We start from the raw sequence: 18,130 nt of genomic DNA, 5'->3' as shown, positions 1-18,130 counted from the left end.
GTTTAATTTCTCAGCACAAATGTTTAATTCTCAATTGAGCATACACTATGTTCATTACGGGTACTGTCAAGTTGAGAAACCTCCCGAGTTCACTTGTCGAGGTTCTCCAGCAGCCTCAAACGTTCCATTAGACAACCTTCTCAAAGCCTGGGCCGTACTCTGCGTCGCCACCCAAGTAACATTATTCCCAATCTCCTTCAAATACGCAACCGTAGAATTATCAAAAGCGTACTCAAAAGTTACTTGTCGCGGGACAAGTTGGTCGTGTAATCTGGGCGCAGCAAGTGCTTCGCTCACAGTCATGTTTTTGTCGATAGCGTTGAGTACAACTTGTGCTGTCGCAGTGATAATTCTACTACCTCCAGCAGATCCTGTAACAAGCGACACTTTTCCGTCGGCGTCTTCGACGATGGTGGTACTAATGCTGGAAAGAGGACGTTTTCCTGGTCGGATAAAGTTTGCTTCGCTGGGGATGAAGCCGAATTGGTTGGATTCTCCTGGGATGCTGAAATCGTTCATCTCATTGTTCATGATTATACCTGTCTCTGGAATGATGACTTTGGAACCAAAGTTGAGATTGATAGTTGTGGTGAGGGATATAGCCAAACCGGATGAGTCCATGGCAACGAGGTGAGATGTTCCAGGTGTCTCTAAGCTCTCGAGGCCTTTCGGATCGTACTCTTTCAAATCAAGAGCTCGGCCTTCCAGCTTCGCTCTGACTTCCTGAGCTGTCTTGTTGGAGTACATTTGTTTTTGGTAATCTGTCAGACCATCAACAAAACTTGGATCACCCAAGTTACTACGCATGCCGTAGCTGAACTTGAACGCTTCATCAGTGTAGTAAGCCGTATCATTGACTCGACTTGGATCTCCGAGAAAGTCATATCCGTCCAGGATATTCAGTGCAGCTGCGACTACCGCACCACTTGAAGGAGCCGAGCCACTAGTGACTTTTCCGCCTCGGTAATTAATCTGCGAAGGCTGACGAATAGCAACGGAATAATTCTTGAGATCTTCCATCGTCATGATACCCTTTTCGCGTTTCAAAGTCCGAATCGTCGCCTCAGCGATAGCACCTTCATAAAAGACATCTGGTCCTTCGGACGCGATTGATTCCAAGGTATCCGCAAATCTCTTTCGCGTCAACTTCTCGCCAAACTTGAGGAGTCTGCCAGAAGGCGCGAAATCAATCGCCCAAGCTGGATCGTTGAGAAGAAAACTCTCGTTCTCGGATTTGGTGTATGTCATTCCCATAAACTTGAGGGTGTCGTTGTTGACAGGGAAGCCATAGCGTGCGACTTTGATGGCTGGCTGTACTAGCTGAGACCAGGGTAGACTGCCGTATTTCTCGTGGAGATGTTGAAGGCCTCTCAATTCTCCTGGGACGCCGCTGAAATATTATTAGATGCGAAAGCCACTGACAGGTGAGGTTGATGTACCTTGCTTTGCCACCAGATATACTCTCGTTCACATTGTTCTTGAACATGTTTTCCGAAGCAGCCGCAGGTGCCGTCTCACGAAAGTCGACGAATTCGTAGGCCTTTGAACCACCCGTCTCATTTGGCTTATGAATGAGCATAAAGCCACCACCGCCAATACCAGAATGATACATGCCTTGAAAAGTCAGTACAGACAATAAAGATTGGTGATAATTCTCTTACCAACTGTTCCGACGCAAAGAACCGTCGCTACCATAGCATCTGCCGCGTTACCGCCATCCCGCAGGATATTGACACCGATGGTACTGCATATCTCACTCTCGCTAGCAACAGCACCCAGATTATTAGAGAATTGCCTGGATTGCAAAGGTTGCATAAGAGGAGGATATGGGGTTTCGCATGGTTGTGAATGAGCAATTTGTGGAAGAAGGCTCAGTAAAGCAGCCAAGACCTTTACTTGTCCCATTTTGGCTCAGACGTCAATGGAGAATGCTAGTCAAGGAAGAAGCTACAGAAGAAGGCGGTCGTGTGCTTTTTAACACCACGGATCAACGTCGTCTCAACTCCACCAACTACTACAAACAGCATGTCGATACGATCCCAGCCTCATTATAAATATTTAATACCTCTCAACCAATTATCGACTAGGTTAAAGCTGAGAAATAGTAACATGAAGCATCATCGTCAGCGATAAAGGCGCGGGGTAACATTATACTCTGGTAGCTGCAGTTCAAGCTAAACTCATCAAGCAGTGATCAGCAATCTCCAACCTTGGTTCATTAACCAACTTCCTAATACAGAAGAACCACGATAATGAATGTCAAGCGGTGATCACGGCATTTCCAAACCGCATCCTTCATACTCCCAAAATGTCTCAAAGCCAAGCTTTTCGTAGAATCCTTGAATCTCCACCGCGTCGATGAGAATTCCCTCCGTTCCCCTCTCTTTCAATATCTCCATTGCTTTGATCACGAGGGCTAGACCAACACCTTTTCCTCTGGCTTTTTCGTCCACGCCTACAGCAGCGATAAGACCTGTCTTTTCACCGGAAGGAAGTAACGGCAAAAAGGCAAAAATGTCGCTGACTACAGAGTCATGGGAACACATTAGAGTCCAGCCGATTTGCTCGTTTGTTTCTGGATCGAAAGCGACGAGGACTTGATCGTGTTGGTTTTGTAAGGCGAGGGCTTCATAGACACTTGACCAGCTCTACTATGTGTTAGATTATACTTACAAAAGATAGATAGAAATACTCACGAATTGGGCCCTTTGCTTGGTCATGCATTCTTCGTATAGATCTGCTGACCAAGGAGCGAATGCTGCTTTTGTTTTCGACACACGGTCCATTATTTCTGGTGGTGCAATGGTTCCAGTCACGTCCTTATAAAGGTCCCTAATAGGACGAGAAGTGACATAGATACCTGTATCATAAGTATACGTTCAATTAGATGGGGTTAAATAAATACCTCGATGTGAGAAGAACTCTTTCACCTCCTTGGGGACTGTGTTTGGAATCTGCCACCAAAGTCGAGGAAAGATAGATCCAATCTCCAATGACTCCAACCCTGCACCATAAGCAAGAGCCGCATCTCGTAAGCCAATCTTGGCTTTTTCTAAAAGAGCGCTTCCAATTCCTTGACGCCTATGTTCTGGCAACACCCCGACGGCGGCGATTCGACCACGTGTTTCGTCAGTGATGTAGGATAGACACAATCCGTTCTCGTGAATCCAATGATATCCGGGAATTCCGAAGAGGAATTTTGGGAATCGTTGTTGAGAGATAGGCCAGTCGGGGAAGATGGTCTGCCATATTTGCCATGCTTTGTTGATGTCGTCGTCTGTGTTGGTGAGTTGTTGGATCTCATCTTGACGAGATGATGCGTTTGCACCATTGCTAGTTGGATCTGCCATTTTGATTGAAGACAATGATGAGATAAATGAACGAGGTACGTTGGATGTTAAGGTTGGAGTTGGTAAACAGGCCACGACACGTGAGCTGACAATGCGGAGTAATGCAGGGAATACCATCGACTGTGCCATGCATGTCTCCCCTTTCGGACATGACTTACACGGATAATTGGGCTGAAGAAACAAAAACCAGCTATCAACCTAACATCCGCACAGCTGCGCTAGCAGTCACAGACGAATTCGACATGACAAACAAGCCCCCCCTAGCCAAGGCGACCCTCCTTGGATGCACTGGCCATAATTTGCCTTGGCTAAACAGGAATTGCCTGACACGTTGAATTGATCTGCAACTGCTAGCACAGTCGTACGGGTCTTGGGCTCAATAGTAGATTATGTTTCTTAAGTTGTACCAAAGAGGACATCCACATAGCCTTTACAGAAGCTAAATCGATAACGACCAGAATGAGAAGCAGGCAAAGGCCATCATGGACTCCCAGGACCAGCTAACTGATAGCTGGAGGGTCAAGGTAGCCTCTCTTTGGCTACAGCCACCTGAGAGTCCATGAAGGCCTTTGCATGCTTCTTAATCTAGCGGTTGTCGGATTTAGCTTCCGTAAGGGCTATGTGGATGTCCACTTGGGTCAGCTTAGTATTTCTGTGTTTGTTTATATTAAAGGAAGAAGAAGTGGTCTACTAAGCAGTGTTTTTATATTGTGTATGAATAAGGTTGCGTCTTCAGCCCTACTTTTTGAAACTCAAAGATGCAGAGTAAGTGAGAGAAATCAGTATTAGGCTTTACAGATCGTGTAGACCCATCAAATAAACCATCTACTTTGGGATATATCCACCCACGTCACTCAGTCTATACACGACATTCTCTATCCGTTCTTCTACACATGTCTACTCTCCCACGCTTTCTCTCTAGCTCTCGAAATCATGTCCTCCCAAACAGGTGGCTTACATCGAATATTCTGTCCAGCAGCCTCTGCATCAAAACCGAACTGCAACAGCGCGTCTTCGCTACACCATTCACCCGTCGCCATGAGTCCAACGGGGATTTTACCGTCAACTTCCTTCTCGGCAACCTCACCGGCGTCTTTGGTACCCTCGGGAATTACGTAGCCGGCTGGGACTGTAATAGCGGGAAGGCCACAGAAGTTGGCGAGCCAAACGTATTCCATGCTTTGCAGGGTGTAGTTTCCGTCGTTGACTCCGTAAGACATCTCAGACTTCCCACCGCGAATGGGAGCACCGGCACAAGCTGTTGTGGGTGTGACGATCATCATACCGGGGTATGTCTTCCACAGATGGGCCAGATGCTTCATCAACATGCCTCGTAGCTTCTGAGCCAGTAGATAATCGGTAGAAGGAGTGGTGCGACCAAGTGCCAGAAGGATCCTGTTAGCCGCTGTAATGCCACTTGTATCGGGAAGCAACGTCGAAGCATCAGTCAGAACGGTAAGCGCGTGTGCCATTTGACCTTCAGCGGGAAAGGGAATGTCAATCGGAACAAGAGTGTATCCGTGCTTAGCCGCCAAAGACTCTACAAGACCACGAACCAGAGATTGGACACCAGGTTGGGCACGAGAAATCCATGCGTCAAAAATACCGAGGACTTTTGTGATTGGAGGAGACGGTTGAAGGCGTAAAGGTGGAAATTGCGTTGATGGATGCGGCTCGGCGATGGCTTCATATGCAGCAACGAGAGAATGCATATCAATAGCAAGGGGACCTTGGACGGCACATGTCGGTGAGTGATTGGCACCAGGCCAGGATGTGAGTCGCTCGTGGGTCGGTTTCAAACCAAAAACCGAACAGAATGATCCGGGAATTCGAATACTTCCGCCACCATCACTTCCCAAAGCAAGAGGCACAAGTCCAGCGCTGACAGCGTAGGCGGGACCCGAAGAACTACCGCCAGTGTAATATCTCGGGTTAAAAGGGTTCCGTGGCGTTCCTTGGTTGGGATTGTTTCCAGTGGTATCTAGGTATGGATGTCAGTAATTGTTGAGTTGAACCTTGTTTTGGTCTCGTGAGACACGTCAAGTGGCAAGATGATAAGAACACGTACCCAGACCAAACTCGTGCATGGCAAGTTTTCCAAGAATGACAACACCTGCTTCTTCAAGCTTTCGAACGATCCAACTTGTCGATGATTCTCCTTCAGCGGGAATCTCGGCATAATCCTTCAAAGATCCGAGAGTCGTAGAATACCCGTCCAGATCGTAGTCGTCCTTGATAGCCGAAGGAACACCGTCGAGAGGACCTAGAGGCTGTTTGTTCTTGTAGCGTTCCGTCGAAGCTTCAGCAGCTCTCATGATCTGATCAATCTTGAGTTCCCTCCATGCACTAGCGTGTCTACCGGGCTGGGGCCCATCGAGTTGGATCAGAGGGAGGATCGCATTGACCACATCGACGGGCGTCACTTCTCCAGACAGATATAAAGCCCGATAATCGGCTACCGAGTAGAATCGAGCTGGGTTAAACACATGGGAATTGTCTTGTTGTAATGCAGCGAATTGAACTCTTTCACCGCGTTCTTTAGCGGCTTCTTCTGATAGGGCGATAGGGTAGACTGTCGGGTCATATCTCGGTTCCACGTTTTCGATGTACGTCCGGATCTTCCGGAGGGAAGCAAAACCAGCATTTTTCCAAGCCGTTTCACGAATAAATCGAATCCATTCCATCCTAGACCACATTAGCATTTGCTTATCAGTTTTTCACAATGGGACTTACAAAAATGCAGCAGCAACGAGTAGAGGTCCCCTGATGACGGGATTCGGATTCCTTTCGATAGCATAAGGAACCCGAGGCCTAGAGTAATAAATCACGTCAGCATCTGGACCACTTATAATGAAATTCTGTAATATTACCCCTCCTGAGGCTCAGGATAGTTGAAGAACCTCCTCTCGTCGGTATTCTCACTCATCTTCACGGCTTGGAATGTGTAAGAAGTGAGTCTGGAATTTGTTGTGTAAGTTTTCGCCAAGTAATAGATAACACTGACCGACCCAAGAATTTAAACTCTCGGAATGGACGGCAACCGCGGAGACCGGCCCCTTGACACTTGTTTAGTAATAAACTACGTATTCGTCACGCGTGATCTGCATGAATGATAAAATTGGATTTGATTCGTAGAATTCAGGTGGTAACCGACTCGCTACCTGGTCTGTTTCGTATATACAATAATGTACCTATAGAATAGCAGAATCTCAAAACCCAAGCTTACTTAACAGAAGATAAATGACCGAGCAGGTCCGAAGTAGCATAAAATAACAACATTATTTTGTCTCTCAGATAAATAGTGGCAAGTTATCTACCCCCGTAAAGCTACCTGGAGGTTCATAATCAACTCCGTGCTGATGCTCGGTCTTGATAATAAATCTTGTCAGATGATGTGAATAGACCTCTCAAACAACATTAGAACGCTTCCTCTCATTAAATATGTCCAACTTACGTGCAAAAGGCCATCTCTCAGCAAACTCCTCCATCACCGGCTCAAATTCCTTGGCCTTTTCGACAGCAAAATCCGAAGCTGGGTCTTTGACTATGATAGTCAAGTTGTGCATAATGCAAAACATACTAACCATGGAAAGTTGCTTAATGTCGACTTCCTTCGTTTTCAACATGGTGATGAGCGCTGTACAAGCATCCAGGGCAACATCTTCGCATTTCCCACGCCAGTCTTTACCACGTTTTCCACGCGAACGTGGGAAACTGAGTTGTCCGAATTCCGGCCTTCCTTCGTAGAAATCGTTGACAAGCATGGCACTAGAAAGCAAATGTCAGTTGGGTGGGCAGTCTAGGGTACAGAATTCGACAGCAGACCTTAAAGACAAAACTTGAGGATCATGTCCTGACCAGTATTCGGGAGCTTTTGGGTTGCCGTTATCATCCACTATGGCCCGCTTATCTTTCTCCACTTCGGCCTTTCTCTCACTATAAAGTTCATTCGTCCCAGTGCCCAAATCGATATCGTATTCGCGATCGTAAATCGGGTTGTCTTGTTTCCCATTGTGTTGCTGCAAAATTCGACCGGCTCTCACTACACCTTCATTCATTGCCAGTATTCTTTGGATAGTATCCTCAGAGTAACGTTGAAATTGAGGGTAGTTGTAGTTGTGCGTCAACATTTCAACATCCCTACTTAAAGGGTGGCTTTTGACACAAGTGAGTGGCAGTTGGCTGGGGTACTCATCAGGGAGGCTGCTGCAGTATCTGCTATGTGTAGACAAAGCAATCATTCTAAGATAGGTCAGTCAAGAAACTTCAAATCTGCCCGTTTTCCCCACCTATCAAGAGTCATCAGACATAATTTCCAGGTGAGTCCTGGTTCAATATTCCTTAAACATTCTCGGGCCAGAGTTGCCATGGCCAGGGCCGAGGTGAGCGTGATGTGAGCCTGTTCGAAAGAGCCATTTCCAAACTCATAAAGGGCAATCAATCCTAGAGTCTGAACGAGATGAATATGTGCCCTGTGATGTCCTGAGATAACAGCACACAAGGCCTTGATGGCTTTGTACAAATCCGTTTGCACCACAGGGCTTTCTATCATTCCATCAACGTCTATCACCTCTGCAGGCGGCGAAGTGACCAGAAGTATCGCCATGTGGAGCAAGGGTAAAAACCTGTCTGGGTCTCTGGGATAGAAAGACGAATCTATGTGTGAAGAGGCATATGTATCCATGTAACAGGATTCCACGATTGGAAACCACGTGAAGATGTTGTCCTTCAGCAATTCATCGATAGTACGGCCGCAATCGGATAACAAGGTCTCGACAAATGTCTTCATACCATCTGGCACCTTGTTAAAGAGGTCTACATCAGACAATAGTAATTTTCCCAGCTGTTCGCGTCCCTGGTCCGTCATTCTCCATTGTTTGTTTGAGAATTGTAAGAAAGGCCCTCGTTGTTGCGGAGCTCGAGTGACAGAGTATGTTGGGATTGGGACGAATTGACAATGAGTCTGCCTAGTCGGATCACTGGTAGAAATCAGCATATTTATGTCATTGAATGTGAGTAATCAAATCCTTACTAGGCTATGCATCGCGTACAATGTGGGAGTTTCCTGTCACATGTTTGTTTCCGAAGGAGACAGCGCGTGCAGTCACGCTCAGCTCTATCAGGTCCTCGAAGACTAGAGGCCATGCTGGGACGTGAGTTTGCCAGTGATGGCATGTTGAAAAATTGTGTTGTCGATGGGTTTGATGATGGAAAACCAGGGGTTGTGGTTGATTGTGTTTAATTAAAGAGTTGCTCTTTGGTTGGCACAGTAGCGGTTGGGTTAGAGCAATACTGCTAAATTCATGCCGGTACAGGGGCTGACCAAATGGCTGGGAGACCCGAAAGATAGGTTGGCCATAACTTGGGGAAAGAGCTTGACAAAAGAGCAGGTGGTCGGTCTAACTTGACATGGTAAATATCTGAATCAATCTCTCAAATCATTCTACCGTCTTCGCGACGTAGTAAGCATATAAGCGTCGTGAAGTGAGCAAGTAAGGCTGTTTTCTCCCCTCCGAATGGTCAACTGCTCAATTGATACAGGGTACAGGGACCAAAAAAGCACATAGCATCGAGGCAATAGAGGGGTGACAGGATTGCTGAGATCAAAAGTAATAATAGAAAAAGATATTACGTCTATGAGACAAAAGAAAAGATCTGATGAGACTGGGACTCGAACCCAGGAGGATTGCTCCACCAGGAAATTGGTGTTAAGGTTAACCTTAACCTGGCGCCATAACCAACTCGGCCATCTCACCGATGTCATTGGATGTGAGACAAATGTGCTATTTTGGAAGAGTACTGTGTATACAAAACGACGATCGACCATCAGCACCCCGACCAACAGCAAGTTCACGAATAGAAAGGGCAAAATGTGACACATGTTTTTAAAAAATGGACCATTAAAAGCTAAATAATTATTCAACTAGATTTCTTTATTGCCTATCTACTGCTCCTTCTATCGTCCCTTGGCTAGAAACGTCAGAGCACCAAGTGCATATCCATCCAAACCAGTCTTGAGCGTGGGATGAATCACTGGAGCAAACTTGGAAGAATGGTTCGCAGCAATACTCTGAGCAACAGTTCCCTCCTTCTCAGCCTTATCCCACGCCTCCTCGCCTACACATCCGTATGTAAAGAAACAATAAGGCTTGTCAACAGCAGTTGCCAAGATCGAAAAGTCTTCACTAAACGCCAACTTGGGCATATCCCTATCATATTGTCCTGATCCCTCACCAAAATGTGCCGCAAATGACTCTTCAACTCTTTGGGTAACAGAAACATCATTTATCGTTAGAGGGAAAGCGCGCGTTTGTTCGAATTCAGGACTTTTGAGAACGTTGGCGCATGAACATTCTGCTTCGATGACTGTTCGGATGCGCTTCAAAAGACGCTCGCGCGTTGCAGTGGTGGTAGATCTTGTGTCGACGCCGAGAACTGCTGAGTCGGCGATTACATTCTCAGCGTCTCCTGCGTGAACACTTGTGACGGTGACGACGCTTGACTCTGCTGGATCAACTTCTCGACTCACAAGAGTTTGTAATTTGAGAATTGCGTTGGCTGAGATAGCAATTGGGTCCACGGCTGTGTGAGGCATACTCGCATGCGAGCCCTTGCCATGGATAGTGACTTTAAAGTTGTCTGCGCTTGTTGCAACTAGCCCTCTGCGTGTACCAATTGTGCCTGTGCGGAGAGGTCTCACATGTGCTCCAAGAACAAAATCGGGAATAGGCACTTCATGTTTTGTGTATAGCCCGTCATCCACCATAGCTTGCGCGCCGGTACCTCGCTCTTCTGCTGGCTGGAATGCAAGCACTAGCGTTCCAGACCAAGAGTCGCTCGATGAGAACAATGTCGCTGCGGCTCCTAGCAGAGTCACGATATGCATATCATGACCACATGCGTGCATAACGGGTTTCTCTGTTCCGCTAGCAGCGTGAATCATTCGCTTGGTGCTCGCATACTCCAAACCAGTTGTCTCCTCAACCGGAAGAGCATCGATATCTGCTCTCAGAAGAACGGTAGGACCATCGCCATTACGGAGAATAGCTGCTAGACCATGGCCACCAATATAAGGCTTGATGGCTAAATCTTTGGGGCCAATTGATTTAAGTCTTTCGGCGATAGTCGCTGCCGTCTCGACTTCCTGATTTGATAGCTCTGGGTTTCTGTGGAGATGCTTGTACAGTTCTTCCAGAGGCTGTAAATCAGGCCGATGCTGATCCACAATTTGTGACAAGTTTGATGTTGACATTTTTGTTGAAAGAAGTAGATGAAATTATTGTTACGAAAGAACAGATTCATCGAGTTGTCGGCTCATTTATACCGAACACTTGGCAGAAGGATCTGTTGCTTACACCATTTCGGGGTAAGGAATGGTTGCCTTAGGCCAATCCAACTTCAACATGTTTATCACAATTAATTATTTGCAAGTTACTTTTCAAAGATTCAATGGTGCCTCAATTATATATTTATACTATTTCCTAAACTTTGTATCTCTTTTGCGGTGCCACCAGTCAATAACATCGTCTGGTATCTTGATGACCTCGGCGCGTGTTGCCGAAATATTCGGAGCCATCTTCCGTTAGAATTAATGCGCTTTAGGCAGAGCTGGTCTACTGGGTAATAAAAAACCTAAGTCTAAGGGTATAAAAATTAATAGTCTAAGAACTATACTCTAAGAAATATAAAGTGCCTTACTATTTTCGTCTCTTTTGATTCCAGCGGTTAATTTTTCTAATACCCTGAGGCTGGTGGCTTAAATGATTTCGGATATCAGCTAGTAATATTTCCAATAATCGTGATCGATATCAAGCAGATGAGAACAGGAAGCTGGGAGCTGTCAATGTTTTGTGATCCTCCAGGGCTTGCCGGAGCTTCAAGTCGCAGATGTGTTTTCTATAGTCTTGAATCACTTTCACATCTACCAGAATCTCAGGGTTGAATTGAGAAGTAATCGGGGGTATCGCCCTTGGATTACCACTTGTGCCACATAACATTGAGAATATGAACTAGGGATAATAGACAATTGAATTGGTATCTTGTAAATGAAACAGAAAAGCAGTCCGCGAATATGCAACAATCATCACTAACGATCTGTACCTGCAAATTTCACACTCTTTCTTCTCTCCCTCTCCCCCGTAGCAACAACCCTACCAGGACTCGAACTCAAGATTCCGCCACTAGTCTTGTTGTTTAATGCATCTCTCGCCATGCCAACTGCTCTACTCTGGGGTATATCATTTCCATCACTCTTTACAGATCGGTCTGTTCCTGGACGCGGGCTTGAGCGACGGCTGCTACTAGGTGCCCGATCATCTCTCGCACGTGTCTTCTCCACTGTCGCGCGACCAATCTCGTCAGCACGGGCAGTTGTTGTTTCGCTACGGTAGCGACCTGGAAGACAGGCGTGACCGCACCCATCCATAGGACAGCAGCCATCGCTAAATGTGGCCGAATTGCTGGAGTCGGGTACATCGATTGATGCGTGCCATGCTTGGAGACAAGAGGCGTGACCACCATGAGCACAGGTGGGACAGTACCACCACTCAGAGAGGAAACAGCCCGACGATGCCATTGCCGTGGAAACTTCAACGGGGGTGAAGTCTGCTTGCGCCGGATCTCGGTGGCCACAAACTGCACAAGGTGCCATTATAGAGCGACAGCGCTCGCATGTCCAGATTCCATCAGGTCCATTCTTTGGGTCAAGCTCTCGGGGCTTTCTACACGTGGAGCAGAAGAAACTGACCTTTCCATTCTGCTGCGCTGGCGTGAAGATAGCAGTATAGTTCTCGCCCCATTGCTCAAGACCTTCCGGCCATCCTTGAACACACAGGTTGCGTAAAAGCGATGCCTCAATAAAGAGACCCATTGACATCAAACGCGAGTGGTGCTGTCGCAACACGCCGCTCGCCTGGTGGTAGTCGATGACATATTCCGGCACTAGAGGCTTGAGTAGAAGGATAATTGCTGACGCGTTGAGGGCGGAAGTACAAGATTCGTAATGTAAGGCTTCTACGATAGAGTTGTAAGGATCGAGAGGCGATACTGTAGGTGAGTCGCCTGAAGTAACGGTCGGGAATGGCCATGAAGGATCATCTTCCCAGGGGAGGAAGTCTGTTTCTACGATGTGAGGTCGAAGGTCCTTGTGAACAGGTAATAGGTCCTTGAGAGGGCTAGCAGATCGACCAGGATGACTTGCTGAAACCAGCACTTGTGGTTGTGGAGATTCCACCTTGGCAGGAAGTGATTGAAGCTCAGTCTTTGCGGGGGAGATGTCTTTAGACTCGATAGGCTCCGAGTTCTGCGGAGGGTACGAGTCATCGGTGCCCATGGTGGTCTGCGATATTAAAAATAGCTCATCTGGGGAGTCGGTTGCTGGCTCCTTGCTGCGCGGTTTAGGCGAATATATAGGTGTGTCTTGTGAAGAATGAATCTCTTCGCCGCGTATATGGCTCGGATATTCCTTGTCCATATCTGAAGCATGTCTCGCAAGACTAGACTTCCATTGACCACTACTCTTAGAGGCTGATGGTGGTTGCTTGGTCGCATCAGAAGTAGAAAACATCTGAACAAAACTTTCGTCCGAATCATGACGCGTGACTTTCGGGGTTTGAGGGCTCGCGGATCCCAACGATAGAGGCTCTTTCTTCTTAGGTGGAACGTCGACAGCCTTGAGCAAGACTTCTTCAGCACCATAAAAGTCGTATCCTTCAGTGCTAGATTCTTGTGAGCTTTGGGGTTCAGGGCTGACATCGGAGACGGGGTCCGGATGCCGTTCGGGGGTGTCTTCGAACCTGTCGTTTATGCCAGGCCCAAGACTCAGTTCATCAGGTTCCGAGATGGCTGCCAGCTTCTTTCCAACTTGGTTATCCGCAGCATCGGCCGGTCGCGCAAGCGGAGTCGCTACGTTGGATGTACTCTCGAAGCCCAAGGCCAAGAGAGATCGGGAGCTGAGATTTCGGCCACCAAGGCCAGCCTTTGGGGGAGCCCGTCGGGGCGTCTCGTCGCCAGGTGTTCGACTGCCATTGTAAAAGTCAACGGGTTTGAGCAATCCACTTCCCTTTTTCTCTTCTATTCTGACCCTATGGAAACGTCCAAGTCGTGTGTCAAGATGGTATTGAGCACGACGATCGAGGAGTATTCCAATCGTGTAAGCCAGGATACGCCATGTCTGTGCCAATCGAAACAGACAAACGCTCTCGGCTGCACGGGCATAGTGTTCCATTATTATGGCAACTCTTGTGTTCAACGGTTTGCCATCTTGAACTGGCAGCTCTTGCTGAATCGTCTCGAGGTACAATCCTGAGAGGTACCGGTACATCTGTGTCGTCTTCACTGCAGGTAGACGACCGAACGCCATTGTTTGCTGGCTCTTGAAGATACCAGTAACATTGATGGCTTGATCGAGCGCAAGGAACGGCTTGTTATCATCAGCAAGACTGGAACTAGATGGTGGTGTCGTGCTGAAGTTTGATCTCCCTGTTTTCCTACGACTTAACCGTCGTCTGGGACCGAGAAAGCTGCCCACCACATCCTCTTCAGAATCGCTACGACTAATGCTCAACATCGGGGCGTTTGGGCTTGAGCCATAAGGCCCACGTGGTACTATTTCGGCATGGTGTGTGATTGGGGGTCGAGGTCGATGGCTTTGATGAGATCGTTCGTCAAGAAACATCATCACATCGCCTTTGGGTGAGAAAGCCATAGACGACGTGGATTGGCGATCGATGACCTTGGGCGCGTATGCGACGTCACTTTGCGTAAACAGCCCGTCTTGTCCAACGGTCCAAAGCATATCCTGATCTTGCCATAGCAGGGCTGCTGGTGACATGTCGAATCGCTCGATCTCTTTATACGGCATGGTTGGTCGAGCTAGATCCCAAACATGTACTGCTGAAGTTCCATAACGGCGCGAGCTGCTGTCATCATACGAAACTGCTATTTGTGCGACACGTTTGTTCTGCGCCGTCGCCGACCATAATCCTGGCCTCCACGCGATAGTCCAGATCGGTGCAGGCGTTGTGACAGACCACTTTGGCTTTTGCCGTTTGTCAGCTGTACTGCTCAGGTCCCAGACATGAAGCTTTGTATCTCGACCAGCACTAATCAGATGGTTACCGTCGGGATGCCATGCGATAGATGCGCAAGCCTTTTCATGCGCGTTTATCCTCAGCAGTGGCCTTGCTGGTTGACGTACATCCCACTTGAGCACTACTCCGCCCTCAGTGCAACAGGCCATTTCATGCCCAACCTTGGGAGACCATTTGACTTGTCGAACCGAATCGATGCATTTCAGCGGTGCGAAGCGTTGACGAAACGTGATGCCACCACGGCCTTGGATGGGCGAGGAGGTATCGAAGACGCGTGTCATGCCATCCTGACTTCCCGAAAGCAACCAACTCTTGAGATGCGGATTGACATCTAGTGTATTGACCTGCCGCGAGTCCTCCTGCATTTGTATATATTCCAATGGCTCCCCCGCACCTGTTCCGACTCGAGCGACATCGTATGAGAAGATCTTCCCGTTTGCGCAAGCTGTGAATATTGTCGAGGTACCATGCCACTTGACATCACGTATACTAAGCTGATCAGCGGCTTGGTTGCCCTTAACACCAGTAGGTTGAGCAGTTATGACAGCCCTCAGATCCACCCCTTCGCGAAAGTTGAAGTTGAAGTTTGTAGGATCGTCGAGTATCACTGTTTTGAGGATGTGACCGCTACCGAGGACAGCGGCTCTTCGATCGGGGGATACATCGAGGGCTAGTATCGGGACTCCTGCTTTGTATACGGCGTCTTGGGATTTCGACGGTCGGAACGAGGCGGCAATGGTAGAGGCGGGTGCGCTCGTGATAGAGAGATTGGTGGTATCGCCTGCGGGGGTCTCGGTTGAAGCTTTGCCCAGAAGCTTGCGCATTATCCTAGATTCGCGGTTATACATGATTACGGGTGTCTAGAGGCGCTCGGGACGCCATTGGGAGTGGCTCAATGGACGGTCAATGGCATATTCAATGGGTTGTCGTGCATACGATGTCGGTCGCCCTGGTATCGATATGATTTTGGTGTTTGTGAAGCCGAGTCCGAGTTGAGCTCATGTGGGTCCAATGCCAGGATAATCACGTGGCCACCTTGGCAGCCAACTGCCCCTGAGGGTATTAGAAAGATTGACCATTGGAAGCATAAGAGACGAAATTAGTAGGTCATTTTATGCTCCTTAAGCTATAGTTTTTAGACTACTTATTTTTATAACCTAAGACTACAGAGTACCCAGTAGCCTACACAGGCAGACAGGCAGCTGTCCTCTCCACCTGAATCTGCATGGCTCAAGAAACTCGGATCCCGAAGCCACTACATCTCCGAGTTACATCGGCTGGCTACCTCCTAACAAGTCCGGACAAGGAACGCGATATCAACATTCCTTGTCCAGTAACTTGGTTATTTATCCCAACCTCAACACCATATGACAAGTCGGTCTGTCACTTGCTTAGCATGCCTTGGCGTCAGTTAACGACCCCTGACATACCCACCGTATTCCTTTAGCTACTGTTCGACCTATTCGGATAGAGTTTTGTGCTACGCGATTGTTTCGCACGAAGGATTCGAAAGAAACCAGGGTCGTTCCTGTTTTATGCTATCATACGATGCCACGCAACAACGATCGGAATTGAAACTTGATTCAAATGACGAGCATAGCCTCAAACTACCTTTCTAAACTCACAGTTCTTTTCAGCTTTGTGGCACCCAAGATTTAACAATCGGGTGCCTCAATTGCCAATATTCAGCATTTACCCTGTACATATTCGTGTTGTCACCGAATAACTACCGACATTCTGTTCCAGGGCAAGGCAGACAGGGCTAGCCTTAAATGTCGCATTGATACTACGCTAGAGCTCGAGCCACAATTTGGCCGTCGAGCGTGTGCAACGGGGTCAACAAGGCTGAATGCTCGGGATGGTGAACGACTCACAACAACAACGTCGTGTCGATGATTTAGAGTGATCTTCCTAAAGACAAAATATCAATTCTGTAATAGTTCTTTGAATCATCATCCCCTGCCCAGAACACCAAGCTTTACTCGAGGTGTCACATCAACGACTGCGCGATTACCCGCTCTTAATTTCGCAGGGGTGCCTGGCAGCATGGGGTCCAAAATGCACCTTGATTTGCGGCTTTCCAATGGTCAGCTTACAGATCAGAGCCTGCAATACCTTTTTTGAAACCAGGCTCATTACTTTTAGCGGCCCTAATGTTGCAACGATCGTCGTTATAAAAGCGCAGAGCTGTGCCCCCAATGGCTACCTGGCTCTGGCTGGTGGTCCCTGTCCGACCTCTCTCTTCATTTCTCAGCATCCTTTCAATCTCGCGTTTGTTTTTTTGACGATCTTTAATCGAGTTTCGAGTCGCGGATCCGGTCACGATGAGTCAACATCAACATCTTCCGGATAGTGATGGTCTCCAGGTGGACACTCATGATGACCAAGCTGCCAAAGCTCCCGAGGTAGCAGGATATAACCAAAATGTTCAATATTATGTCCCCGCCGAATATGAAGCTCCAGCTCCCCAGGGACAGAGACCACCTTTTGGTCTAGGACTATGGGCATTTGCTGGACTCGTCGCTTTATTGACGGCCATTATTGTCGGCGCTGGTGTAGGCGGAGGACTGGGCGCTGCTCTGGCGAATAAATCGTATGTCGTGCACCAGACCATCAACGATAATTATTAACCTAGCAATACAGTAGTGATTGTTCAACGGATAATTCAGCAGATTCCGAATCTGCATCTGCCCCCTCCGCAACGGCAGAACCCACGTCTTGCCTAACTTTCGACAACAGCACATCCGACAACGACACAGCCCCCTATGTCCCCAAGACGCCCTCCAAAGTGGTGACCCTGGAGTTGGACTGCCCCGAAAAGATGAACGACGAGACAAGATACAAGGCAAACAATGGTTACGAGTTCAAATGGTGGTGCGGCGTGAACGTGCCACAGGGTGAAAGAGCGAAGGAAGGAGGTGTTGTCTTTGACTACCTTGCTCTCTTTGCCTATACCATCGACGACTGCATGGAAGCTTGCGGCAACATGAACCAAAAGGACGACGAGAACGACACCGGATTGAGATGTAAGAGTATTATCTTCTCAAGACTCATGCAATCTGCGTCGGAGGGCACACAAAATGGCAACTGTTGGCTTAAGAACGGGTCAAAATCTGAGTACGTTTTCCCTTTGGTGTCCTCTTGTGGTGTTATACTGACTTGTTCATAGGGGTGGTAACTGGGGTTTCAAGGACAACAGCCTTGCATACGCGGAGCTGGACGACTAAAGGCACAATCACGAAGTTCAATGTTAGCAAGGGAGTAATCAGGGGTTTGTCACTTGGGATGAAGTGCTCTAATAATTGAATGAAATTCATAATGCATTATTCAGGGCTAATAGCTCTCAAAAAAGCATATACATCCTCCTTGTATATGGAATGAGACACGCAATCCTACATCACTATAAACTTTTTCCATTAATTCTTTCCATAATGCTATCAACATAACATCGCCATTTCAAGCATCTTGAGGCGCCAGCCCAAGCAAGTTCCCGTGGCCCTTTTTGCGATTGCTGTCGGAAGTTCTTATCAGCCTTCCGTTCCAAACTACCTCTTGGATGCGGCGGAAAATCTTAAAATAGGCTGCATTGTCTTTCTCGTATATCAGTGTGTGGGTGTTGTTTTCTGGTCGCTCTCGTAATTATGTAGTCAGACCTGCCTTGGTGTATATATTGGCTGAGCTGAAACGAGC

The 18,130-nt window shown here is 47.7% G+C and overlaps 7 protein-coding genes across 7 annotated transcripts; 1 reads left to right on the top strand and 6 right to left on the bottom strand.

Moving 5' to 3' along the window:
• Positions 1-66: 66 nt before the first annotated feature.
• Positions 67-1,905, bottom strand: FSST1_000300 (gamma-glutamyltransferase; the record flags this gene model as incomplete). Its single annotated transcript, XM_083229050.1, has 3 exons — positions 67-1,390; positions 1,440-1,614; positions 1,662-1,905. 3 exons carry the CDS (start codon positions 1,903-1,905, stop codon positions 67-69), a joined length of 1,743 nt encoding a protein of 580 aa, XP_083090482.1.
• A 365-nt stretch (positions 1,906-2,270) lies between these two features.
• Positions 2,271-3,350, bottom strand: FSST1_000299 (uncharacterized protein; the record flags this gene model as incomplete). Its single annotated transcript, XM_083229037.1, has 3 exons — positions 2,271-2,648; positions 2,697-2,860; positions 2,906-3,350. The coding sequence occupies 3 exons, from the start codon at positions 3,348-3,350 to the stop codon at positions 2,271-2,273; spliced, it is 987 nt and encodes a 328-aa protein (XP_083090481.1).
• Positions 3,351-4,237: 887 nt separating this feature from the next.
• FSST1_000298 (amidase) lies at positions 4,238-6,276 on the bottom strand (the record flags this gene model as incomplete). Its single annotated transcript, XM_083229026.1, has 4 exons — positions 4,238-5,331; positions 5,419-6,035; positions 6,084-6,161; positions 6,221-6,276. 4 exons carry the CDS (start codon positions 6,274-6,276, stop codon positions 4,238-4,240), a joined length of 1,845 nt encoding a protein of 614 aa, XP_083090480.1.
• A 481-nt stretch (positions 6,277-6,757) lies between these two features.
• FSST1_000297 (uncharacterized protein) lies at positions 6,758-7,591 on the bottom strand (the record flags this gene model as incomplete). Its single annotated transcript, XM_083229015.1, has 2 exons — positions 6,758-7,118; positions 7,176-7,591. The coding sequence occupies 2 exons, from the start codon at positions 7,589-7,591 to the stop codon at positions 6,758-6,760; spliced, it is 777 nt and encodes a 258-aa protein (XP_083090479.1).
• Positions 7,592-9,306: 1,715 nt separating this feature from the next.
• Positions 9,307-10,602, bottom strand: FSST1_000296 (uncharacterized protein; the record flags this gene model as incomplete). Its single annotated transcript, XM_083229005.1, has 1 exon — positions 9,307-10,602. One exon carries the CDS (start codon positions 10,600-10,602, stop codon positions 9,307-9,309), a length of 1,296 nt encoding a protein of 431 aa, XP_083090478.1.
• Positions 10,603-11,436: 834 nt separating this feature from the next.
• FSST1_000295 (uncharacterized protein) lies at positions 11,437-15,288 on the bottom strand (the record flags this gene model as incomplete). Its single annotated transcript, XM_083228994.1, has 1 exon — positions 11,437-15,288. One exon carries the CDS (start codon positions 15,286-15,288, stop codon positions 11,437-11,439), a length of 3,852 nt encoding a protein of 1,283 aa, XP_083090477.1.
• Positions 15,289-16,764: 1,476 nt separating this feature from the next.
• On the top strand, positions 16,765-17,667 carry FSST1_000294 (uncharacterized protein; the record flags this gene model as incomplete). The annotated part of the gene is made up of 3 exons (XM_083228983.1): positions 16,765-17,033; positions 17,084-17,557; positions 17,610-17,667. 3 exons carry the CDS (start codon positions 16,765-16,767, stop codon positions 17,665-17,667), a joined length of 801 nt encoding a protein of 266 aa, XP_083090476.1.
• Positions 17,668-18,130: the final 463 nt, after the last annotated feature.

Source organism: Fusarium sambucinum, chromosome IV (assembly GCF_050947815.1).
Source record: "Fusarium sambucinum isolate potato_lamoka chromosome IV, whole genome shotgun sequence".
NCBI classification, from domain to species: Eukaryota; Fungi; Ascomycota; class Sordariomycetes; order Hypocreales; family Nectriaceae; genus Fusarium; species Fusarium sambucinum.
The sequence above is the reverse complement of the archived record's forward strand: the minus strand, read 5'-3'. Positions and strand labels throughout refer to the sequence as shown.